The sequence below is a fragment of the Dermatophagoides farinae genome, chromosome 2, assembly GCF_024713945.1.
Source record: "Dermatophagoides farinae isolate YC_2012a chromosome 2, ASM2471394v1, whole genome shotgun sequence".
NCBI classification, from domain to species: Eukaryota; Metazoa; Arthropoda; class Arachnida; order Sarcoptiformes; family Pyroglyphidae; genus Dermatophagoides; species Dermatophagoides farinae.
The window spans coordinates 4,063,731-4,088,732 of NC_134678.1; the positions used below are offsets into that span (position 1 = coordinate 4,063,731).

At 33.9% G+C, this 25,002-nt stretch overlaps 11 protein-coding genes and 1 long non-coding RNA gene across 17 annotated transcripts; 5 read left to right on the forward strand and 7 right to left on the reverse strand.

Moving 5' to 3' along the window:
• Positions 1–2,401: 2,401 nt before the first annotated feature.
• On the reverse strand, positions 2,402–3,312 carry LOC124498891 (uncharacterized). Its single transcript, XM_047062713.2, has one exon. The coding sequence runs from the start codon at positions 3,157–3,159 to the stop codon at positions 2,578–2,580; it is 582 nt and encodes a 193-aa protein (XP_046918669.2). The 5' UTR covers positions 3,160–3,312; the 3' UTR covers positions 2,402–2,577.
• Positions 3,311–4,752, forward strand: LOC124498881 (alpha-methylacyl-CoA racemase). 2 transcript variants are annotated; one of them, XM_047062702.2, is made up of 3 exons: positions 3,311–3,438; positions 3,501–3,622; positions 3,684–4,752. In XM_047062702.2, the coding sequence occupies exons 2-3, from the start codon at positions 3,509–3,511 to the stop codon at positions 4,707–4,709; spliced, it is 1,140 nt and encodes a 379-aa protein (XP_046918658.1). In that variant the 5' UTR covers positions 3,311–3,438; positions 3,501–3,508; the 3' UTR covers positions 4,710–4,752. The 2 variants fall into 2 exon arrangements, with proteins under 2 accessions (XP_046918658.1, XP_075584486.1); XM_075728371.1 differs by lacking the exon at positions 3,311–3,438 and having other exon boundaries at positions 3,445–3,613.
• Positions 4,686–8,016, reverse strand: LOC124498887 (fructose-2,6-bisphosphatase TIGAR). 4 transcript variants are annotated; one of them, XM_047062710.2, is made up of 5 exons: positions 6,779–6,913; positions 6,588–6,713; positions 5,729–6,523; positions 5,466–5,541; positions 4,686–5,409 (listed from the first exon to the last, which is right to left on the reverse strand). In XM_047062710.2, the coding sequence occupies exons 4-5, from the start codon at positions 5,519–5,521 to the stop codon at positions 4,734–4,736; spliced, it is 732 nt and encodes a 243-aa protein (XP_046918666.2). In that variant the 5' UTR covers positions 5,522–5,541; positions 5,729–6,523; positions 6,588–6,713; positions 6,779–6,913; the 3' UTR covers positions 4,686–4,733. The 4 variants fall into 4 exon arrangements, 2 of the variants coding, with proteins under 2 accessions (XP_046918666.2, XP_046918665.2); XM_047062709.2 differs by having other exon boundaries at positions 5,466–6,523; XR_006959524.2 differs by lacking the exons at positions 4,686–5,409; positions 5,466–5,541 and having other exon boundaries at positions 5,605–6,523; positions 6,779–8,016.
• A 99-nt stretch (positions 8,017–8,115) lies between these two features.
• Positions 8,116–12,589, forward strand: LOC124498867 (uncharacterized). 2 transcript variants are annotated; one of them, XR_012832053.1, is made up of 6 exons: positions 8,145–9,598; positions 9,658–9,817; positions 9,881–10,946; positions 11,003–11,121; positions 11,192–12,444; positions 12,560–12,589. XR_012832053.1 is itself a non-coding variant. In XM_047062686.2 (5 exons), the coding sequence occupies exons 1-5, from the start codon at positions 8,424–8,426 to the stop codon at positions 12,275–12,277; spliced, it is 3,606 nt and encodes a 1,201-aa protein (XP_046918642.1). In that variant the 5' UTR covers positions 8,116–8,423; the 3' UTR covers positions 12,278–12,589. The 2 variants fall into 2 exon arrangements, 1 of the variants encoding a protein (XP_046918642.1); XM_047062686.2 differs by having other exon boundaries at positions 8,116–9,598; positions 11,192–12,589.
• A 257-nt stretch (positions 12,590–12,846) lies between these two features.
• On the reverse strand, positions 12,847–15,282 carry LOC124498883 (uncharacterized). The gene is made up of 3 exons (XM_047062705.2): positions 15,265–15,282; positions 13,737–15,095; positions 12,847–13,637 (listed from the first exon to the last, which is right to left on the reverse strand). The coding sequence occupies exons 2-3, from the start codon at positions 14,301–14,303 to the stop codon at positions 13,092–13,094; spliced, it is 1,113 nt and encodes a 370-aa protein (XP_046918661.2). The 5' UTR covers positions 14,304–15,095; positions 15,265–15,282; the 3' UTR covers positions 12,847–13,091.
• Positions 15,283–16,886: 1,604 nt separating this feature from the next.
• On the reverse strand, positions 16,887–17,641 carry LOC124498890 (uncharacterized). The gene is made up of 2 exons (XM_047062712.2): positions 17,092–17,641; positions 16,887–17,025 (listed from the first exon to the last, which is right to left on the reverse strand). Exons 1-2 carry the CDS (start codon positions 17,587–17,589, stop codon positions 16,927–16,929), a joined length of 597 nt encoding a protein of 198 aa, XP_046918668.1. The 5' UTR covers positions 17,590–17,641; the 3' UTR covers positions 16,887–16,926.
• A 123-nt stretch (positions 17,642–17,764) lies between these two features.
• On the forward strand, positions 17,765–18,061 carry LOC124498893 (uncharacterized). Its single transcript, XM_047062716.2, has one exon. It carries the CDS (start codon positions 17,765–17,767, stop codon positions 18,011–18,013), a length of 249 nt encoding a protein of 82 aa, XP_046918672.1. The 3' UTR covers positions 18,014–18,061.
• Positions 18,003–18,938, reverse strand: LOC124498886 (uncharacterized). The gene has a single exon (XM_047062708.2). The coding sequence runs from the start codon at positions 18,936–18,938 to the stop codon at positions 18,120–18,122; it is 819 nt and encodes a 272-aa protein (XP_046918664.1). The 3' UTR covers positions 18,003–18,119.
• A 246-nt stretch (positions 18,939–19,184) lies between these two features.
• On the forward strand, positions 19,185–21,289 carry LOC124498882 (4-hydroxyphenylpyruvate dioxygenase). The gene is made up of 3 exons (XM_047062704.2): positions 19,185–19,838; positions 19,887–20,462; positions 20,536–21,289. Exons 1-3 carry the CDS (start codon positions 19,583–19,585, stop codon positions 20,826–20,828), a joined length of 1,125 nt encoding a protein of 374 aa, XP_046918660.1. The 5' UTR covers positions 19,185–19,582; the 3' UTR covers positions 20,829–21,289.
• LOC124498892 (NADH dehydrogenase [ubiquinone] 1 alpha subcomplex assembly factor 3) lies at positions 20,824–21,604 on the reverse strand. Its single transcript, XM_047062715.2, has 2 exons — positions 21,284–21,604; positions 20,824–21,194 (listed from the first exon to the last, which is right to left on the reverse strand). Exons 1-2 carry the CDS (start codon positions 21,548–21,550, stop codon positions 20,898–20,900), a joined length of 564 nt encoding a protein of 187 aa, XP_046918671.1. The 5' UTR covers positions 21,551–21,604; the 3' UTR covers positions 20,824–20,897.
• Positions 21,605–21,689: 85 nt separating this feature from the next.
• LOC142597313 (uncharacterized) lies at positions 21,690–23,017 on the forward strand. The gene is made up of 3 exons (XR_012832055.1): positions 21,690–22,049; positions 22,109–22,637; positions 22,700–23,017. It is a non-coding gene; the product is annotated as an uncharacterized LOC142597313 (long non-coding RNA).
• Positions 23,018–23,119: 102 nt separating this feature from the next.
• LOC124498872 (cytochrome P450 4c3) lies at positions 23,120–24,993 on the reverse strand. Its single transcript, XM_047062694.2, has 4 exons — positions 24,750–24,993; positions 24,280–24,693; positions 23,405–24,224; positions 23,120–23,347 (listed from the first exon to the last, which is right to left on the reverse strand). The coding sequence occupies exons 1-4, from the start codon at positions 24,967–24,969 to the stop codon at positions 23,194–23,196; spliced, it is 1,608 nt and encodes a 535-aa protein (XP_046918650.1). The 5' UTR covers positions 24,970–24,993; the 3' UTR covers positions 23,120–23,193.
• Between the last annotated feature and the right edge of the window lie 9 nt (positions 24,994–25,002).

Sequence of the window (25,002 nt, forward strand, 5' to 3'; positions counted from 1 at the left end):
AGTTATTGGTAAAAATTGCGCTTTTGACTTGGGTTTTTTCCATCATAGCAAATAGCATTATTTGCATGCATTCATTTCGCTGGAAATAACGAAATGTTCTGTATAAATGTAAACGTCGATGGCAGAAAAAAGCCTTTTCAATGTTTGTGTGTTGTTTACGGCCATCATCGTCATCATCATTCCTAATCGTGTTTCGAAGTTCTGCATTCTCAGTACGCCATCATTATTGAATCGACAAACGGTAGAGGAAAAGAAACTACAACAATAAAAACAACAGCCATATATTCAATCACACACACATACACTGTACTTAGAAAAGCTTTTCTTTCTTTCGACGATTGCGTGGTTGTTTTATACGCATGTCGAATACAAATCAACTAAAATGTGACAAGCTGCTTATTCGCACACACACAGAAACTCAAACTAGACAAGAGCTTTTTTGTATATTTTCGATCGTACGAAATTCTGTATCATTGATGGGGGAGACAAAAAAGCTACATTCATTATATCGAGTATCTCTCTCTTTCAAAAATAATACGTAAAGCTCCTGGCCGGATTCATCATCATCAACAATAATAATAATAATAAATACCATAGAACCTACGCATATAAAGCCTGTATAAGTGTCTCTAAATTGGGAACAAAATATCAAAAAACCGGCCCTCTGATGGCTATCTAATGTCGAATTGGTACAAGCCTCGTTCATATATGTTTGGGAAAATTGTATAAATATACAAAATTCGTTCCGTACATATAAACAACAGAAACATTATGAATGATCATCATTTCATTCATTGGCAGCAAACGCAGCCATCCAATCATCCACATCAATCGACAAACACACACAGACAAGCAAACTATTTATTTCTCCTTTATACCAACATTCATTTAGAGCAGTGATTCTCAACCTTTTTTTTGTTGCGACACACTTAACAATTTCAAAATTTGGCGGCAGAGTGGTTGAGAATCACTGATTTAGAGTTAGTAAGGCTTCGATTTATGCCCATAGATCGGATGGCCAAAAAAACTTTACAAAAAAAACCAGCAGTCATGTCTGTGTGTGTTTCTCTATGTATATCAAGCCTTGAGTACACACAACACAGACATTATCATCAAAATTGGGATCGGTTCGTTTGTTTCATAATGCTTGTCCAAAATGTTCATGCCATTTTACATTGTATTTGAGCGAATGTAAAAGCCATTGGTGCATTCAGCAAGTACTTTTCGGAAATGGATATAAATGGCATGTGCGCCGACGCAGGCAATCTCTTTCTCTCAAAATTGTATGGGCTTTTTTCTCTGTAGTTTTCTCGCAACTCAATTATCGTTTGGTTCGTTGGTCGTCGTCATCATCATCATGAGACTCGTCGACCAGTCAGCCAACCAAAAATGTTATTGAAGTGGAGAGATCCCATCCAATTTATTTCCAACCTCACCAAATGGCATAGCAGATTATGTTGAATGGAATAGAAAATAAGAAAAATGAAACGAGAAAAAAATATAGTTGAATTGAATAATACAAACACGATTTGGATAGTGTTAAAAAACACATCCAACTTTACCAAAAAACATACTAAAGGAAAATGAAAAAACTTGAATTTTTTTTTCACATTTTTCTCCCGCCAACGACTACGATGATGACTAATATCATGTGTGTACTAAAGAATTCTTCATTTGTTTGGTGATTATTGGATAGATTTGATTGAAAAAATATAAGTACAAAAGTATTTGGACAGATTTACTTGTCAATCCTATCAGATCATAAGTTAGGGTTGCCATATTTTTTTTTTTTTTTGAAACAGAATCTTTGGTTATTAACAAGTATTATTTTCATTAAGTCAGGTTTAGATTAACAATGTTGATTTAGTCATAGGTTATAAACTGATTACTAATGATTGCAAGCCGTCATTTTGGATAATTTTATGCCTTGATCACATATTGAATAGGAAACGCCCCTGACATTGATCATGATCAGATTTCTAATAAGTCATCATTCAGTATCGATCGAATGAACGGTGAGAAAAAAAACGCCTAGTTAAATTCATGGTCCACAAAACTGATAAATAAAACAGCAACAATATATACAAGATTTGTCTGAATTGATTTGACATATCTATAGATGTGTAATAAATGAGATTTTTTTTCGCGCTTTCATTATAATTTGAAAAAATAGATCCACCATACACACACATGAGAATGTCAGTCAAGTGGCCCTAAGCATATAGTAACATGAACCAAGAAAATTCTTTTTTTAGTCGGGCCCACATGCAAGACATAGCACACGTTTTTCTAGCCGAGGATTGCCGGTTATCTGTTCGTTGTAATGTCGGCAACACATCTTTTTGTCTGCTGAATTAATTAAATGCACCCATTATGTAATAATACAGCCATTGTTTAAATGTTGGTTTTTATTCATCACACAAGTTGAAGACATTTCAAAAAGGTTTTAATCATGATTTGAATGAAATTAATTTAGTTTCATTGCCTGATAAATATACAACAACAACGACATCGATTTAATTACTTTTTCTTAAAGAAAGATCATCTGCCATCTATTGTCGATATTGTTCACTGTATTTAAGACCATTTTATTCGGATTGGAAGAATGGGCCAAAATGGTGGCTGATGGCGATCACAATATTTTTCAAAATTATATTGCAAATCATTTTCCATTTCAATTAAATTTTTCAACGCCAACGGTTTTTCATCACCATAAACGCGTGAATAATGATGCATTTTTTTCCCCTCAGATCGTATGTGAGACAGCATCAGCAATTGGTAGTGATCATTGGTAGATTCTTCGAAATCATCATCTGAATTATCAGGAGCTTTTGATCGAATTGAATAGGATTCGGTTTGACTGAGATCGACATATTGGAACCAATCATTATTGGAATTTTCATGTTTACGTTGACGCTCTAGTTCTTGTTGATGTCGGTGCGTTATTTCCAATGTTTTTAAATATTCCGGATCAATTTCATCACAGTTAGTAGTATGATGATGATTGTTATCATCAATAGGTTTGCTATCGGCAACATCATTGGAATGCGAAAAAACTTGATCAATAGACGTCAAACCTTGATATCCATTCATCCGTAGCCAATTATGGCAATGATTATGATGTTGTCGATAAAATGAATAACAATTTGAAAGTGACATTTTATAAATTAACTAGTTATTGACAAACATTTGAAATCCCATCCATGCCAAAAACACAAAAAATACGGTAGCTATGAACGAAGACGGAATCAAAAATAAATAATACCAAATATCTTCTACAAAGAAAATTTGCTCGCTGGTATCGTTATCCATTCGTTAGAATTTTTCCAATGAATCAACAAATAATTGAAAAAGCTCGTGAGAAAGTTTCCAGGAATATCGTTTCGAAAGATATTTTCATGTGAGCTTTCTGCTTCTATCATCATCATTGTTTATAAGGTACATATGTTTTTATTTGCTTATTTTATTTCGAAACCATTTATTGCCAACCTAATTTCTAGTGATCACAATGATGGCTCCTTTGAAAGGTGTCAAAGTTATCGAATTAGTTGGTCTAGCACCGGCTCCATTTCTAGGCTTAATCCTATCCGATTTTGGTGCTCGAGTCATTCGTGTGGACAATGTGAGATTTTAAATTGATTTTCCTTGCGCAAAAATTTCACATTCGAGTAATTTATCAATAGCTTGACAACACAAATGGATCAATGTTTTCACAACAAAAGGAATCCATGTACCTGAATCTAAAACACCCAAAAGGTTCGGAAATATTACAACGTTTAACAGAAAAATCCGATGTTCTTATAGACCCATATCGCCCTGGCGTTTTGGAAAGACTTGAACTTGGACCCGAACGACTTTGTCAACTTAACCCTGGTCTTGTATTTGCTAGGTTATCTGGCTATGGTCAAACAGGGCCGATGGCCCGAAAAGCTTCTCATGATATCAATTTTCTAAGTCTTTCAGGTGTCATGTCTCGTTTCGGTTACAATGATCGACCACCAATCGCACCATTAAATTTGATGGGTGATATTGGTGGTGGTTCGATACTTTGTGCGATGGCAATAGTTATGGCCCTTTATGAACGCAATCATTCCGGTAAAGGACAAATAATAGACCATAGTATGACCGAAGGTGTCGGATATCTCGGTAGCTTTCTTTGGGAATCATTGAAACAAAAAGAATTATTGTGGCCCAATTGGCCGAATCGTGGACAAAACACATTGGATTTTGGTTCACCGTTTTATCGCTGCTATGAATGTGCAGATGGAAAATTCATGGCTGTCGGTGCGTTGGAAGAAAAATTCTACCAAAACCTGTTACATACGCTCGGCTTCGAAGCGGAATGTTTCAATCGTTTCGATACTGAATCGTGGCCTGAAATGGTCGAAGAGATTGGTAAAAAATTCAAAACAAAAACAAGGGATGAGTGGACACATGAATTCGAAAAAGCCGATGCTTGTGTAACTCCTGTATTGAATATGGAGGAAGTAACGCATAATGAACATAATCGTATACGTAAATCTTATGATCCGAATAGCGGATATCCAAACCCAGCGCCTCGATTCTCACGAACACCAGCCATCGGAAATCGTGAAGGTTGTATGGAAACAGATGGTAAATGTGAATCACAATCGCGTGACATTCTTATCAAAGAACTTGGCTATACTGAACAAGAGTTGGAAGAATTTGGTTCAGACGTTTATAATTGATTGAAATATTACTAATAAATGAAACTACATAGCGACTTTGGCATTTATCTGTGGTTGATTTAGAGCATGTTGCTTAGTTTTTTCATCCAAATGCTCGATTTCATGCAAACGCATACATTCAACTGATTCGATTTGATGTTTTGCTGGACAGTAAAATATCCGGAATTCCGTAACCGATGTGTTGGGAGGAATTAATTTTTTTTTCTTTTCAAATTCTGAAGAATTCAAATCCGTAGGCATAAATTCTGCAAGGAATTCAATCATCTGTCGAATGACGCCACCATGTGATACAATTAACACTTGCTCATCAGGTTTGGTGGATAGCAGAATTTTTTCTTGCAAAAAACGAATCACACGTTTTTGGACATCTGCCAAAGATTCACCACCTTTTGCTATGTATTCTGGTGTCGATAGACCAGCATTACGGGCTGCTGCAACCAATTCTTTCAACGGACGGCCTTCTTTTTCTCCAAATGAACGTTCTCGTATTAAAGGATCAGTGATGATACATTTAGAATCATCTGACAGCAATATCGTACATGTATCATAAGCACGAGATAAATCGGATGCATAGATACGATTGAATCCATTTGAATCGAAATTTTTGGCCAAACACTGTGATTGCTTGCGCCCAGTTTCATTTAGTTTCGTGTCTTTCTGTCCTTGTACAATGGCTTGATTATTTTCATTAGTTTCACCACTAAAATTTTTCGTATTCTTAAAATGGAAACATCAATAAACAATTGAAAAACTTACTGGCGTATTAGTGTTAGCAAAAAGCTAGGAAATTTGACTTTGGTCAATGGTGACATGACGATTTAGATGATCTAGTCTAATTAGATGGAGTTCAATTTTAATTATTTTTGATTTGATATTGAGATTAGAAAAATTATTAGAAAATTCTTTATTCATAGAGTACGTAAAATGGTTTGAGTTCATATTTCGAATATCACGTGTGTGTTGCCGAAACATGACAGTAATATAAATAAAAATATTCAGCAATTTCGAATTTGTCATACTTTTGATTCGAAAATTCAAGAAACAACAACAATGGGAAAATTTAAATTATCCCCAAAATCACAATGGTTACAAGATGTAGATAAATTAATAAAAATACATGATGGATTAGTCCAGAAAGAAGCCGAAAGAAGACGACGAAAGCAAGAAAAAAAATTGAAACGACATTTAGCCAATGTCATCTCTGCAAAGAAAAACGATAATAAAATTAACACTTCATCATCATCATCATCATCGACATCATCATCATCAATAAATTGTTCATTAGGTACATCTGTTGTAGATAAAACAGAAAATGATTCTGAAGGAAAATAGTTTTTGTTATAATATTATTTGAAACTTTGAAAATGTGTGCAATCGTTTTTCTATTTGATTTTTTTCACAATATTAAAATTTAATGACTATATAAATCTATAATTCATTATTTTCGTCTCTGATTTTGTTTCCATTTGGTTTCGAATAAAGTTTGAAATCGTAATAATTTTCGATTTTGTTTTGATAAAATCTTTCTTTCCCTTTGACAATTACATTTGTAACAACAAGGCCTTTTGGCATATGCATGATCATTGTAAAGATTTTTCACTGTATCATGAGAACAATCAACAAGATGTGATAACGAATTGTTCGATAGAGTAAGCTTATCATCACGATGAGATTCAAGTTTTTCGGCGTAAACACCGTAATATTCAGACGTGGAATCGTCAAAAGATTGATCATCGATTTCAATTTCACTTGCAATTGATTGTGATGGCGATCGAATGGAATGATCGTTCGAATCCGATTCATTTTGACCATAACTATATAAGGATGAATGAATCAAAATTCATTTAGGTTTTCCATATAATCGAATCAAAATCTCACTTGATCATGAATATGGCTGCGTTTTTAAGCCAAAATAATCCATTCATAATTCGATAATCATTGTTGGCCATCATAATTTCCTTTGATAATAAAGATGATGATGAATGACTTAAAAAATTCTTTTTCCTATTAAAAAAAATCAACAAGTAATTAGACGTAAGAATATATTAAAGCATTCATTAAAAAGTTACTCGATTGAAATAGCAGCATGTTTTAACAATTCAATACCGCAACCACAATGATATATACTTTTAGTATCAATCATCATTTTAATTTATTCGTAAAAAAAGATAAAGATGATTCATTGAATATTGGGAATGGTCAAGCAAATGATGTTTTCCTTTAGTTGAGCAGGAAATCGATTTATCGAGAATTTTATTCGGTTATGTTTGTATATAACACATTAAATCTTATAATATAATAATATACAGGATTTTTTCAAGACGGATATAAAATATGCAAGTATAGTGAACGACAAGGACGAAAATGTACATTTGCACTGCGCATCACATCTTATAAACATTTATTATCCAACATGTACATTGATGCTTTGGTGACGAAAATTATATTAATCATCATCATACATATTGGCAAGAATCGAATTCATCATTTTGATGACTACCGTCGGATGATTGTAAATTTATCGATTCTTTTTCATCATTATCATTATGAACATTATTGCACTGCAATGGAAGATGTGTAGTGATTATTTCAGCATCATTATGGACGATTTTATTATCGATTTGATCACAATAATCGCCTTCGACCATATTTATCTCTACACATTGCTCATCAATGTCTGACTCATCAGCATCGGATAACCAATAATATTCGAAAGTTTTTGTTTTAAGATTATAGAATCCACAATCACGACAGATGTATAGGTCAACTTTAGGTCTTGATTGCGATGATGATGAAGTCGATAATGGATCATATTCATCAATATGAATCAATTTTAGACGGTACATTTTCCTTATACGACGTATGAGACCACATCCTTGACAAAAGGTTCTTTCGGCATTAGAATCTGGGGATTTTTTTCTCGGTACATCGGCCACTATGAAAAACCAATTCGAACAACGAGAACTATTAGAATTATCTTCAAAAGAATGGATTGTCAAGTCATCATTTGTTGTCTGCTGTTCTTGAAACAATGCCACACAAGACGATGACGAAGATTGTTGCTGTCCTAAATCGGATATTGAAATTTGCTTCAAATTCGTTTGTTCATCTATCTGTAAATTTTCTTCGGTGGTAGTTTTTTTCTTTTTTAATTTTGATTTAGTTGTCGTTGATTTATTTCGAGTTCGTTGCTTCGTAATTTTGCCCTTTGTCGTTATTGATGAATGAGCATTGAATTTAATTGAATTATCTGATTCCATATTTTTAAAATTATTTATCAATTATTTTTGATATACCGCGGTCGATTATTGATTCACTGAATTATATATTCAGTCTAAATATCGATACTATCATTATTATCAAAAACAGAGTAGATGTGTGTGCAAACCCGAATTTTTTTTTTAGTGCGCTTGTGCAGATGGATTCATGTTCTTTGTGCTCAAACATTTATCCAAGAATTGAGCCGAAACCTAATTCTATTTGTTGAAATTCATAACCAATGATTGAAATTTTTATTAATAACATCGGAATTCTCCAAAGACATCAAATCGAAAAGTGGTTTTTTCAAAAATAAAAAATAATAAGAATAAAATAAACTTGTGTGTCAATTGAGCTATTTTCCATTTTTAATATATTTTTGTAGATTGATATTTCGTTTTTGTTTCTATTTTTGTAAATAATTTTCAATTCAAAATTGTCTTAAGCTCATCGACAATGGATGATGTTTATTACAAGAAATACCCATCTTCTTCAAGAGATCATCACACTCGTCATCAAGCTGCTGGAGTTGGCGGCGGTGGTCATCATCCAATCGGAATGGGTCCAGTATTCGCTGGTTCTGCTACTTTGATGAATCAGAACTCAAATAGATCTGGGCGTTCATTGATGCAATCTGATCCACCTTTAATGGGAACATCGGCAACATTGGATTATGGCCATGGAAGTAATAGTTGTGGGGCTGCTGTTGGTGGTAGTCACCATGATTATGATTCATCAACATCATCAGCGATGGTGGTGGATCATCGATCAATATTTGGTGGCCCATCTACATCATCAACGCAACCTCCTCCAATGGACATTCCAATGAATGTTAATATTTCAACGGCAAGTCAGAATTATTTCGATTCCCGCATTGGTGATTCACATGCATCGACAACTACGACAGTCATGTCTTCATCAGCGGCATCTGCAACATCATCGACAGCATTGGAAAAATATTTTACACAAACTGAATTGAAACGATTTAATGAATTTAATCGTTTCCTTGTCATGTCATCACCTGAAAGGCAGAAGAAATTTTATTCATCACTTTCAAGTGTTGAATACAAACGTTTCAGTGATTATCTTGATATGGAATCGCAGGCAAAATCGGTTCCACCACCACCACCACTTCCAAAGGTTCCAACCGCTTCTAGCATTAGTCAGGGACATCAGCAATCCGTACCGGATTCATATTCAAGCCAGCCGCAACAACCAAAACCAGCATATACGATACAATCATCATATTCATATGATACTTCATACTATGGTAATGGTAGTAATGAAAATATTGCCAATTCGACTATGAATAATAATTATCATCAACGGAATACTGGAAAATTCAATTCATCTTTATCACAAGTAACTTCTGATTATTATGGCCGATCATCGACGGTCGATGGCAGTGCTGATTGTTATCAGCCACCATTACCCCAGATTCATAACGATACTTATAATCAAGATTACATTGACCATCAATACAATGATGGCTACGAAGATAATCAAATGTATGGAACATACTCATCAACTTATGGTTCATCATATCATCAAAATGAAATGACAACCGATCGCTATCATCGTTCGAATAAAACTTCAGCTGCAAGTCGAAGCCGTAGTCGTACTCCCAACAGGTAATTTAGCTTAAAAATATCGTCATACATGTTAAATAACCATAACTCACCTGAAATAGATTTAGGAAATCATCGTCTAATCATCGGAACTCCTTGTTCTCAGAACAATCAACCATTCGTCAAAATAGAAATCGTGGCAGTAATGAGCGTTATAAACATTCCAGTTCAAAGGATTCACCTGTGAAAAAGCCAACAAATTCATCTTCAACATCGAAAGAGGTAATTATTATTTTAAAAATCCTAGAAAAGCGACTTTTATTTAAATGGATTACTCTTTAAAAGTCCCAAAACAAACGTACATCTTCATCAAATTCATTGTCAGCTAAAACTCATGCTAAAGATAGTGACGTGAAAATTCTTGAAGAACGAATCAAAGAATTAGAAAAACGTCTTGGTGATCGACATGGAAATCGGAGAAGATCTCAGTCTCATTCATCTGAACGATCCTCATCACGTAAACGAAGTCGACCATCCCAAGATTCATCATCATTTAAGTCGACTAATTCGAAATCTGAAACGGTAACAAAATCTGCTGAAGTATCGTCGAAGAAACCCAAAATTTCCGAATCAAAGAAATCGGGTACCAATACGGAATCAACTACTAGCTCGAAATCCAAAGATACAAACAAGACACCATCAGCAAGTGATGGTCCTAAAATATCATCAACGAACGAAGGAAAATCAACACAATCACAAGATACAGCCAAAAACTCTAGCGTGAATTCAGTTAAATCCGATTCGAAAACTCCCAATACTGCTGAAATGAAAAATTATAAAATACCGAAAAAAAGTGATACTCGTAATGCTGTAGCTACAACGACAACGACAAAACCCACATCATCGTCCTCGAAAGCAACAGCTCCAGCTAAATCAAAAGATTTGTCACCCAAGTCATTGAAGCTTGAGGCAACAAAAAAACATTCTGACCAACCGGCTATCAAGAATAAAACTTCACCAAGCGGTACTAGCAATAGCAATAGTAGGAATCATAATGTCTCTGCAAAACGTCGAGAACCATCACCGGTATCATTAGGGAATTTATATGGATCACATCGATTAATTCAGCAGGATTTCGAAAATACGTTTACATATTTTCATTGGTGTAATCTGTGTCATTTGTTTTTCAAATCAGAATCTATGTATCTGAAACATTTACATACGGATCGTCATTTTAGTAAGTTAGGGTCATCGGATTTTCAAATCATACGTAAAGCAGAAGAACGAGTCAATACATCTGAAACACCTGCACAATCTGAATCTAATCCTTTGAAACATTCATCATCAACATCGTCGACCATTTCGAGTATGTCCAGCCAATCGATCGACTGTGATAAGGAACAATTTTTAGGTAAACAATCTTCTATTTAATAATGTTATTTTTCATTTAATGCATTATCATTCCAGGGACCGAATTTATTTATCCACTCATATCGTTCTATTGTGATTTGTGTTCAAAATTTTTGCCTACAAATCAACAAGGTCAAGAACATCTTCGCTCCGAACGACATTTGCTTCTCTATCAGGTTAGACTGTGATATTCGAGCAAAATGAATTGAACGCTAAAACAATGTTTTTTTTAATAATCTACAATAGAAATATATGAAAAAGAATGTGGATTTCTATAAAAAATTCAATGAAAAACGTATGGAACAATTCAAGAAATCGCCATACGTACGTCAATACATTCATGAACAATATAGGCAAAAGTTACTTGAACAAAAAAACAAAGGTAAATCCGTAACAGATTCACAATCACAAATGGTATTGAGTAAGGCATCCAGTCAAAAAATACCAACTGAGATTAAACAATTAATGGACTCACTTTTGGATCGTATCGTAATAGATTCCAATTCCAAGAATAAAAAAACTTTTACAGCAAGTAATGTTTTGGCATCAGTAACAACTATAAAACCTGCCGTAGAGGTTAAAGAATCACCTAAAGATAAATTAACTGTTGCTGTAACCAAACAGTCAGCCGACGATGAGAAGAAGTTGAAAGAAAAGAATCAAGTACAAGTAATAAAGATCAAAGAGGAAAATTCTGAAACTGTTGTTGTTGCTTCTGTTACTATTGTCAATAGTAATACTACAGAGACATCCGAACTTCCAATGGAGAAAAAGAAATGTGCACCTAAAATGGAACAGGACAATGTTGACAAAGTTCAGACGACAAAAGCAACACCAACAATAAATAAAAAGAAACCCCAAACTATGAATGAATCGAAGAAATCAGTAGCTGCCGAAATCACTAAGAATGATGATAATTTGAAAGCAATTGAAAAAGCTCCTAAAATCGATAATGTTGTTCAACCGCCTCCTTCATTAACAGGCTACACACGGCGAAGAGCTGCCGCAGCGGCTGCTGCTTCGATAATTGCCCAGCAATCACAGCTAACTCGGTCAAAACCAATGAAAAAAACATCAATGAAGCAAAAATTATTAAATGTTATATCGGATACTGAAATGAAAAGCACACAGAAAAAGAAGGAAGTTGCTCAAATCGAAGATGATGATACCGAAGTTGAAGAAGAAGAAGAAGAAACGGATAAAAAATCCGAGGCTGATGACAATCAAAAGGAATCACGTTATCAAATTGTTGATGGCGATGATGATAATGATGAAGAAGAGGACGACGAAGAAGAAGGATTCGATGTAATTGATGAAATGAATGATGCATAGATGACGTTTTCATATGATTTTCAACACGAATTTTGAAACTCATTTGAATCATCACCCTGTTTAAAGTAGCAATCAACAATTCATCTTTTTAAACATGCATTTTTTATTACACAAAAATCTCTATGATGATAAATTTCAACCAGGTCGTCGTGTATCACAATAATATCGTAATATTCATTTTTTTTATTTTCAGCCCCACCCATCACACAAGATTGATTCAAATTAATAACTTTTTACATTTTTATTATCTATTCACACCCACTTCCTATTTTCTCTATGAAGCAAGAATATAATTTTATTTTAATTTTCAAAGTTTGCATTCTCTTTTATTGGGGTAAGTTCCTGTAGAAAAAAAAACAATTTTTAGATTTCTCTACTTCATTTGATAGTTCTTTTCCGTTTCTCACTCGAACCTAAGTGTTTTTTTTTTGTTCGATATAATCACTTCACACCAACGGCATCTGATTTTCACGCATCAATGATTAACAGACGTTCATCAAGTCATCATTATGATTCGGAAGCTTTTTTTTTCATTTGAAACAGTTGATGATTGATCTCTATAATGATTTTGAATATCTGAAAAGAAAAGCCACGAAAAGGTGTGCCCTCGTTCAATCTATCATTACAAACCCTCTCACATGCATAAGTTTTTTTAGGCCCCTATGGCCTTCGATCCATCAATCAAAAAAAAAATGTGAAGAAGTAACTAAATTCAATAAAAGAGCAAATAAAATTGATTTTTTTGTTTCTGTTTAAGAAAAAAAAAATTTCTGATTTATTCATAATGACAATGAGCTTGAAAATTTTTCAAGGCCTAGCAACATTGCTGTGGATGATGACAATTATAGTCATCATCATTGATTATAATAGTCGAATCTCTTGGATCTTCAGGTGTCCATACTTTGGCTATCAAAATATTACCATGTCGTAACGAGCCCGGTCGTTTATTCTCATCTGATTCCCATGATAATGAATGTAACAATTCAGCTTGTTGTTCATGGCTATTGCCATCATCATCGTGTGTAGTGTTCGAGTCGGATGAAGGATCCAATGAAAAATGGGATTTTATTAGAATTTTTTTGACAGGAGGTGGACAACAATGTTGATGAGGATGGCTTGAAGGATTTGAATGATGACTATGAAGACCATATCGATTATGGAATGCCGTCACCATTGATATAGTCGTACTCTTCGATGAGGAAAGGGACGAGGAGGAGGAATTGGATTGTGGTGATTGTGATAAACCTCCGGTTCGAACCAAATCCGCCAAAAATCTTATGTAACCGATTGCTAAACGAAGCGTATCCACTTTTGACAAACGTTTCTCATACGGTAATGTTGGAATTCGTGCACGAAGACCCTGTGAACAAAAAAAAAAACAAATATTTTTATTAAATTCTCAACTTATTCAAAACTAAAAAAAAACCGTGAGAACCAATCATCAATGATCATAACATACCTCGAATGCATCATTGATTGATTGCATACGTTTACGTTCCCTTAGATTTGCTGCATGTCTTTGGTGTGGCCGATGTGGTTGTTGTTGTTGCTGTGAATGACGACGATGGTGGCGATGATTTGTAGCACTGTATCTTCGTCGTTTTGTTAATTGTGTTTTTGATCGTTTTGTAGGAGATTCATGTTGTTGATCATCATTATTCCAACAAAATTCACCATACAATTCAAGGGGTCGTTGATTTTGTGTTGTTGAAGATGATGATGATGATAATGATAATGATAATGATTCGGATATGGGTGACGATATCGATGATGATGATGATGAAGAAGTAGATGATTGAGACAATTCGGATGTATGATGGTGATGTTGTTCAATCGATAATTGATTGATAGCCATATCTGATGATAAAGGCGGTGAGGATCGATTATCTTGATGATGGTCATGCTGGTGTTGAATATTGGAATGATATGAATATGGCCGAATTAAATTCTGAGCAAGATGCTGTGAGTGTGTATTCATTTGATTATCATTGTTATATGAATGGATATCAGTCCAGAATTGTTCCATCTTGTTTTAAAAAGTTAAACATAAAACACTCATGGATGCTGTAATCATCATTAATCACAACTGGTACGTGATATGATGATATACTATCTTGATTTTAATGTAGAGAATTAATAATTGTCGTAAGAAAAAAAACTAGAACTAACACAACGAAATGATTATTGATTAGCTACCGAGTTAAGTATCACTATTGTGTTGTCAATATCATCAAACAATAATGATCGTCATCATTGATATCGACCACTTGACACAATTTGTAATGGATTCGAGATATTTGGTTTAGTTTATTATTATTATCATCAAATTTGTCGGTAGATTGCAACTCTGACGTCGTTTTGTTCGTTTGAATATTTTAGATTTCATTTTGAAGAATATCATATCGATTCCATACATATAAACATGGAAGAAAGAACAAAAAAATTTATTTTTAAAAGGCGTCATTCATTTCAATTGCTATGTGGATTGGTTAGAATCCAATGAGAAAAGGGATGGACTTATGGCTTTTTACATTGAAAGATGGTATAAGGAGAACCACATAAGTCTCATCAATGTGAGGATGCGTGTATTTTTGGGACAGATCTATATTGATTTTGGTTGGACACAAAAATTATAACAGAATTTTCTTTGTTGCTTTGTTTCAAAGTTTGTGATGTTTTCAGGAACAAAAACAAAATAAAAAATAATCAAAATACAAGCGTCAAGTGTAAGAATTCCCATGTGAATATGGACATTTGTTTCGGCAATCGATTAATGCAATCTTCATGGTCTGCGAAAAAAATTATTTCGAGTGAATTACTACATGAAATAAAAAAAAATGAGCTGGTTACACAGAGATTCCGGTTTTTTAGATTGAAAATTCTTTGATGTACTAAGATTTTCGAATTCATGTAAAAACACGCACATGAATGGTGTAAATGAAATAAAAACTAAACAACAAAGAATTTTTAACATTCGATTTATATACCTGAATTTCACGGAGTAGGAGTTGTCGTTTTTCCGGTAGTTCAATAAATGAAATACACATTCAAACGTTAAATTGGACAACTAACTACCCAAACAGATGTACCATATCTCAGGCCTTATAACCGATGATGAATTCAAATCAAAAAAAGAAAATCGGCTGCTTAGGATTATGAAACTTCTCTACCAGAATGAATGAAAAGTCTGCCGGCCTCCAATGATATTTCTCCACATGTGTGTGTGATGTGTGTATCAAGAGCTAATGAAGCGTTGACACTATACCGAATCTGGGAAAAATAAAATTAGGAAAAAACAACAAACCCTCGAGTACGGAAGACCAGCCTACCAATCGTCAGCCAATTAACCAATGGAACAATATATAAAAAGGAACAATCGAAACAGACTGAATAGCCTGAATGTTATTGTTGATGTTCATCACGAAAACGAAACGAAAACAGGGATTTGTGAATTTATTTTGCCTATTCACCGTTGATTTAGTTTTCAATTTTTACTATTCTCTGGATAGATTTGAATGGATTGTTCTTTTTTCATGTTAGTTGGTGTATTGAATGGTTTGAAAATGAAGCTTTCGTCACACACGTACAGGGATGGCGAGAAAATTAGCTGACACAAAAAACCGTTGATCAATTAAAGTCAAATCAAAAGTCCATTTTTTTGATATATTGTTTAATCGTGCCATATGATGATTCCATTGCAAATGGAATGGAAAACAAAATAAAAAATAGCCAGGTTCATGATTCAAACATCTGTGATGATTCAAAAACATCATTTCAAGTGGTCTCTCTCTCTCTCTCTCTCTCTCTCTATCATCAATCAGTCAATCAATGAATCGGATTGAATGATATGCCATTTCATTTTTTCAATTTAACACTTGAGATTTTTTTGATGATGAAGAATGAGACAAAAAACTTACTCTTGTCGAAATTGATGACCACAAATGACGATCCCGTATTGATGAGAAACGGAAACCTGAACTTATAATTATTTTTTTCCATCGGAAACATTATTCTTTAGACCTACGTAAATCGATCAGGAAAAAGGCCTCAGGCTTTTCATGATTTGTAATCACAATTGAAAATCCACCTTCACCACCATTATCAGGCAACTAATTTGAATGATCGTTTCATTAATCTCTGTTTGAAATGATTTCAACATAGTCAAAGAAGATGGCTACACAAATGGCTAGATTTAACCTTTAATTTGAATGTAGATCGCCGGATCAATTAACCGTAAACGTAAAGTATATTTGTCCAACAATCGAAAAATTAAATTAAATCTAATACAAACATGTGTTCACAAATAAAAAATTTGCTTTTATAATTGAATTTTATTCAGTTCAGGTTATAGTGATAAAAAATGGCAGACAAAGGAAGAAAATGAAGCAGCAGTTAAGACACGAGATCTAAATTTAATATTCAAATTTGGTCAATGGTTAAATGTTCTGACACTTATAAAAATCATAACATTGTAATGTTATTGATTTCAATGTTCAACGAAATTTTTGTCAACAATTAACCATATAATCCAATTCAAAAATTAAAATAGTTCTTGGTATTCAAGATTATGAATGAATTAAATAAAGTAAGTAAGAATCACCAAAGTAAGTCAAATTATGAAAAAGGATAACTTTATTTTCTTGGTAAAATTAGTCTAGGTTTAATCGCTTTAAATGAGTGATGATCATGTCAGAGTAATCATATTCTTCAAAGATTCTTTTATTATTCGGGAGAGCATTCCTCAAATTCTGTTGAAATAAATTATTTTTAATTAGAAAAAAAGCTAGGAAGAATAAGCTATTATATTTACATACCATTATTAACTGATAACGAATCATTCGAATTTCTTTGGCACTTTTCGTAACATGATCTTGTAAATGTTTTAAATATTGTTGCTTTTCGTTGGGACATTCGCTTATTCTTTCATAGAGTTTGTGCAATTCTTCGCGTAATTCATTTCTGATGGACAACAGCTCACGATCATTATCTTCTTTCACTTTTACCTTAGTGTTAAAATTGCTGATTATCACCAATTTTTCTATTATATCTGATTGTTGAAGAAAATCTTTAAATTTTTTGTTGAAATGATTTCGAATCTCGCACAAATATCTTGAACGTATCTCATCAAGACTATGTTCGTGATTGTTCTTGGATCCATCACCACCATCATCGACTTGTTGATTAACTTGTTTTAAACGTTTACGTAACGATCGAAAACTTTGATCGAATAGCTTCTCAAATTGGTGAATCAATTTCTCCACACAATTATCATGTATTCGTACAAGATCTTGCAGGAGTTCAATTAGAGACATTTTTTATGGACAAAAAAAAATAAGACAAATTTTTTCGCGGCAAATTATACACAAAAATTGTTGTGAGCAGAAACCAACTGCAAACCGTTTTTATCCTATTTTGCACCAGAGAGCTTACTAGAGTAGAAATCGATTTCGAAAATATAATTTTCTGAAAATATTCCAACGCTCAACCATGTATCGTCGCAATTTAACCCGAATTCAAATTAAGTTGGACGATATTCGTGATTATGAACGCAGCAAAAAGAACGAAAAAGATATCGAACAACAGTATGATTCGAAAAATAGCCAGCAGCAGCAGCAACAACAACAACAGATACAAACTGCCGATGCATCGACCAATACATCACGACCTGACAGTACAGCGGCCAACAATACAAATCATATAATAACTCGACAACAACGTATTGGTTATTTTTCTTAATTACTCTGGCTTATTTTTATTAAATTTTCATAATAAAGTGAAAAAAAAACAAGAGATGTTTCTGTATTTGTATTTTGATCTTGATTATCAAGCTGAATCTGAGATGTCAAATTATCCTTATGAGAAAATAGAGTTCAGCCATTGCAACGACCATCGATGCACCGAAACTATAGAGTACCACTTTACCAGTATCAAAATCCGGACGAGCATAATGAATAGTGACATAAAAAAAGAAGAATGTTGCCGCAATGACCATCATGGCATTTATTGCGGCCAGCAATGTTGAACGTATTTGACGGAAATCTTGTGACATTGAGAATCTAGCACCAATTCTGTTATTGCCAATGACATAATGGGCAACATTGTGGACCATCGAATCGTATTCGTCGGATGCAGCCTTGAAACGCAGCTTTCGTAATCGTTCATCCAACGATAAATTCGTTCGCCGTTCGGGTAATTGCATGACACGAAAATTCCCTTCGAGAAATTCGTAGAAATATTCTTTGGCCACATTCATGTGTTCGCTTGGATCTAAATGTTGTAGCAGACGATGAAGTTCAATTAAATCATTGTATGTGAACGTTTGTTTTTGTTCATCGTCAGCTCGGTGAAGAATGACTTCTATCTGCTCAATTTTAGCAATGATTATTGTACTCTGTTCTTTATCACCTTCATCTGTATGCACATTTTCATCATTGACTTTTTTTTTACTATTTCTGCTGGTACGGTTGACTAGATTTTGATTATTAGAATAAGACGCTGAATGAAATTGGTTGTAAAAATCCACCGAATCGGATTTAGGATTAATCAATCCGAATTGTAATTTCTTCGTTCTGATTAAACGATCGATTTGTTTACGAAGTTTTGATGATGCTAATAACCTGTACGTACAAGTACGAGGATCAATGCTTTTATCTTCAAACATTTTTGAGGTTCCAGAATTTTTATCGCGAACGCCCAATTATATACATCGAACTCAGAGAAACAAAATAATGATGAAAAATTGTATTTTTCGACAACAGGTGTCGTTGACGTAGATCTTTATTTGTATTTTTAATTCGAATTTTTTTTATTTGATTTATTAAAATCATCATGAAAATAATAACATCAAATGGAAATTGATATTGCGACTGGAAAAACAAGTAAAACCACCTACCAATAAATGATAAAACAGGTTTAAAAAAAAATTTATTGAAAATTTTGTCACTATTAGTGTCGAAATCAAATATGGTGAATTATAATTGCCACCAAAATGATGATAAGAAAAAAAGTGTCATCATCGAAACCGAGGTCATCGCCATGCCTATGGGCTAGTTATTTTTTCGAAATTAAATATAATTTGTCCCTATTCACAAGCTGCGATTTGATTCATATCAACCACAGATAAACAGATTTATAAGGCTGCTTGAACAAGTTTAAATGGATTTGTCACCCCGGACATTACAATTACAAGTGAGTTTTTTCGCAAACTAGGATAATTTCAACGTTGATTACGGTCATATAACAATCGAAAAAAAATTCAATCAGCAGTGATTTTGAGTGAAAAAATCGTAATCATTTTGAACAATAATGAGTGGTCGATGTCTATCATTATCACATCTTACCTTCTATGTGACCAATGCTAAACAAGCGGCATTAAATTGGTGTATGCAATATGGATTCAAACCATTTAGATTTCGTGGTTTAGAAACTGGACATCGTCAACAATGTGGACATGCTGTTCGCAATAATGAAATTGTTCTGGTATTTGTTTCGCCATATGATGATACCGATAATTCGATGAATGCCTACCTAATTCGACATGGAAATTCAATCAAAGACATTGGTATGTTCTTATCATTGTGATCTTGTTTTATCAAATTTTTTTTTGTAGCTTTGAATGTGGATTGTTTGTCAAGCATAAGCGATCGAATCAAAAAGTTTGGGGTGCCCATAAGAGAATGGACCGAAGAGGATAGTCATGGACTCGTCAAATATGCCCAGGTATTAGCATTTGGCGATACGACACATACGCTGGTAGAACGCAACAATTATCCTGGCACTGAATTTTTGCCCAATTGGCGTCAAAACCCATTGGAATCACATCTGACCAATAGTGTTTGGTGCCAATTGCCCGATACCGGTTTGAAACGCATCGATCATTTGGCTATGAATCAATTAAACGGTACCGGTAAACAAGTTGGCCAATGGTATAATCAAATGTTGAATTTTAAACGTTTCTGGTCAAACGATGATACGATTATCAATACTGATAGTTCGGGATTACGTGCAATTTTCATGATCAATGGTGATGATGAAACCGTCAAACTAACCATTAATGAACCTATTTCGGGTTCACATAAATCGCAAATACAAGAATTTCTTGATTACCATCAAGGACCAGGTGTACAGCATATTGCTTTTCATACGGATGACATATGTGAATCAATTATGCAGTTGGAAAATAGAGGTACGTCACATTTACTGGTTTCGATCATAATCCAAATCGACGATCAATAACTTTTAGGTTTTTTAAATTTAAGGTGTTGAATTTTTGGACACACCTTACGCATATTATAAAAATTTAGAACAACGATTGGCCAAAGATAAAATTCAGATTGACAGAGATATTCCTCAATTAATCAAACACAACGTTCTGGTCGATTATGATCATCGTGGACATCTGTATCAGATTTTCACCCGACCAATACAGGATAGACCAACAGTATTCTTGGAATTGATTGAACGACATCAATTTGGAGGTTTTGGTGCAGGAAACATAAAAGCATTGTTCGAATCGATTGAAGAGGAACAAAAACAACGAGGCAATGTATAATAATCGATATTGTTCAGCTATAATATTATATTAAAATATGAAGAAAATCATGTTACAATCAAAATATCATTAAGCATCAATCAATTTCTGTTCGAGATCCGAAGGCAACGGTAGAAATGCACCGCCAATTAATCTGAAATCGGCCAACATAAAATTATAGGTGGCAACTGCATCTTTCGTTGACATCATTTCTATCTTCAAATCCTTACGTAATATTCGTAAATTTTCCTGCACTATCTTTATCGATTCGGAAGGCCAATAATTTGTCTGACCAATACCAAGAACTATTAGCTCAATTTTAGGTTCAATCATCCGAAGCCATGACAAGGATTCTGGAGTTATATCTTCAATGGTTTTTATTTTCCACTATTCCATATATATATTTAAATTAAAACATTAATTAAAAAACTATTGCTTATTGTATTTTGTTTAACAAATAAAAGAATTTTACTTACTCTAAATACGAAACTTGGAAACAATATGATCGGACCGACGGCAAAAGCTCCGTTGGTGAGCTTGAAACCATTATCGGTTATCGAATTGATCATCAAATATTGGCCCACTTCGTCATCCAAAAACGATGCAGTCGTTTTTCCTGGACCTTCATAAGAAAGTTTCTGAGAATCCAAGGTGAATGAGCGACGACCAGATGCGATTCTAACCAACAATGATCGGTGTATATTGAATGACAATGATTTTGCAATCAGAAAACAATTGGCCATATTGTGATCATCATCAGAATTAAAATCACGAACAACCGATTAACACTTGAATATACACATGTGATCGATAAAGCTTGGGCTGTCGAAATAGTTTTAACCTAGTGGTGCTTGGTTTAACCCTACGTAAAATTTATGTTTTTTGTTCGAAAAGAAGTTCGAAAAAACGCTCTCACACTCACTCATTTACATGCAAAATACGTAGGTTCCCTTTAACGCAATATCGATATGGTTACCTTTCTAGGGTTAATGGATTCAAAATGGAAGGAATTTTATACAAATTTCTTATTCGACATAAACTGGTTGCGATATGAAGAAAAAATGAACATGCAAACCATCATCAAGATTGTTCCAACTTTAATCAACCATTGTTTAAAAGCGCTGCCGGAAACAACAGTTGTTGATGAAAGCAGAGAACTATATAAAAATATGATAAGCTTATCCGGTAGCAGGTACAAATTGAATCAATTTATCGAAAATTTATCTACGTACATTCCGGCCGGTAAAGTATTCAAACTAAATTGAATGGATTGATTTATTGTTTATTATTCATTTCACCAGTTCACGAGCAATGGAAGAGCAAAAACATCAATAATTCCGTTCTCAAATTTTCTTGGGTCAAACCAAGTGATGTTTGTCGATTGATTTTATCAAACAAATCAATAATTTAGCGATTATTGATGGAAAAAAATTGCAAAGAACATAATTCGGAAGAATTACGATTCACAGAGCATTTGCAATGTTCTGCTGAGCGTAAAAATCGTCTCTTAGCTACGCTTCAATTAGAGTTTGGATTTGACGATTTTTCAATCGTCAACCAACTCGGTGTAAAACGCAACCATCAAACATATATAGGCCTTATTTGGCCTTTCCACATATACCTTTGAAAATGCGATTGAAACAGCGGAACATTTTTATGGTTATGCTGGTAAACCGAAAAGACATGAAAGATGCTGGTTACGATCTTAATGACATTTTCAAACCAGTGGTTAATGATTTGAAAAGGGCTATGTCTGAAGGTATCTCCGGACATTCACAATTTCCATTAGCGCCGTTTGTGGCGATAATAAAAGAATTTATGAATTTCTAGGTATTATTATCATCATATATTATTGCTTATAAATATATTAACACCTGAATCGATTATTTTAGGCTACAACACGGCATTTCAAACCCGTTCATTTATATGTCGGGTATGTGGAGCACAAGTACAATACCAGGCTGTAAATTAACGCCGGAATTCCATAACATTTTACATTATTGGAAAAATGCATTGGAATTTGGTCCGATTTACAGACATTCATCATATAAATATGAAAGATTTCACCAATTGAACAAACGTTCAATTTCGACATCGAAGAATATGAAAAACCCATCATATTCAATGATGAATTTCATTCAAAAAAAATTGCTCTTACACTCATGAAAGAAAATTTTTTTGAACAAAATTTTTACGAAGAATTTTCGGAAAATTAGGGATCAAATGTATTTATTCATAAAAAATTTTATTAATAACTTTTTTCATAATTTTTTATATTTTTCCATGCAGTTATCGATGGAAATAAAAAACAATTTTATTTAATTGTAAAACGTCATTTTATTTTACTATTTTTCTCATTTTTTTATTTGTAAAAAAGTTTTATGTCTCAAAATCTCGGTTCGAATTTTAAAGTAATTTTGTTTTTCGGTCCAACTGTTGATCCAAACGCCAATTCCACCTTTTCCATTGGCACCATCGATTCGATTCGATATTTACGCAAGATCGAAGATAACAAAGCTTTGGCTGTTTGCATAGCGAATCTATTAGAGAAGATTATATAGCTTGTTAAGTGATATTTTTTCTTATCCACTACCTACCTTTGTCCAATGCAATTTCGAGGCCCAGCCGAAAACGGTGTATAGGCAAATGCGTGTCTTCCGTTCATTTGTTCAAACGAAAATCTCTCTGGATCAAATTTTTCTGGATTCGGAAACCATTTAGGATCACGATGAAGTTGATAAAATAAAACCATGACCGTCGTGCCTATCGGAAGTGTTTGACCTTTGATTTGAAATTCCTCACGAATGTTGCGGGCAATGAATAGTACGGGTGGAAATATACGCAACGTTTCTTTGATACATTTCTCCAGATATTTCATTTGGCGAAGATCTTCAAACTGGATCTCTCGATCTGCATCATCGGCATAAATAGTGTCTAATTCTTCGTGGATTTTTTCCTGTAATTCTGGATGATGACCAATTAATTGCAACGCAAATTGTACTGTTGCTGAGCTTGTATCTTGTCCTGCACTCATGAAAGTGTCGACTTCAGATCGAATATCTTCATCCGTCAATGATTGAGGATCTCTGATGTTTTGTGTTAGCAAACTGTCGAGAAAGGCAAGCACACGTTTAGTGCCTATCTCATTCATGGTTGTGGCAAGGTCACCACCCCCATTTGCCATCCGATCGACAATTTCCTTTCGTTTTCGTTGAATAACTGTGTTGGTAAAATCATGAAGGAATTTAATCGTTTCACGTTGTTCCCGTGCCGTTGGTGATAGGCCGAAAAAAAAATCGTTCCAAAGCCATGGTGATAATAAACGTTGAGTAAAGAGATCCAAAACTTTTCGTACGGATTTTGAATATTTAGAAGTCAAATCTGTTTGAGCATCAATACTAACACCCATAGCCGTTTCTTTATTTGAAAAAAACTAAAATCAGAGCAGCCTCTTATGATACCTATAACCTACCACAAATGATATCCAAAGCACAATTTGTAATCAATGGTTTGATATCATCAACGATCGAATTAGATTTTGGGTCTGAAATTCTCTCTTTTATCAATTTCATCATGATCGCTTGTTGTTTCTGTATAATTGGAATGAAGGATTCGAGTATACGAAAATGAAATGCAGGTGTCAACATTTTCCTATGCAAACGCCATTTATCACCAGTACTTGTAAACAAACCGAGACCCAACCACGGAATGGCGAAATCATATTCACGCGATTTATCAATGTTACTATTGCTGGTCAATATACCTTCGGCACACTCAGCATTGAATATTATGACTACCGGTTGTGTTGGACCGACCCATAATCGCATGAAGCCTTCGCCTTCCTGTTGATAGATTTTGGTGATACCTACCAACAAGTTGAATATTTCTAAGCAACAAAATAATCTCAAGAATTACTAGAATTTTATTTCATTTTTAACTCACGTTGAAGATAATTGGCACTTTGGCTGGCCGATTTCCAGACCAACGAAAGATGGCCAAATAGATTGGATGAAACTTTAGGCCCAGGAAGTTGATCAATTTGCTTGGCAATTTTTCTGAATCGACGATATCGTTGCCATATATGAGTGATGAGCATAAATATGCCTACACTTGAAAGAATCAATGTTAATGGAGAAAATGTTGATATAAGTATGCAGTACATGTTCAATCGAATCAAATGTTGAAGTGACAAAAT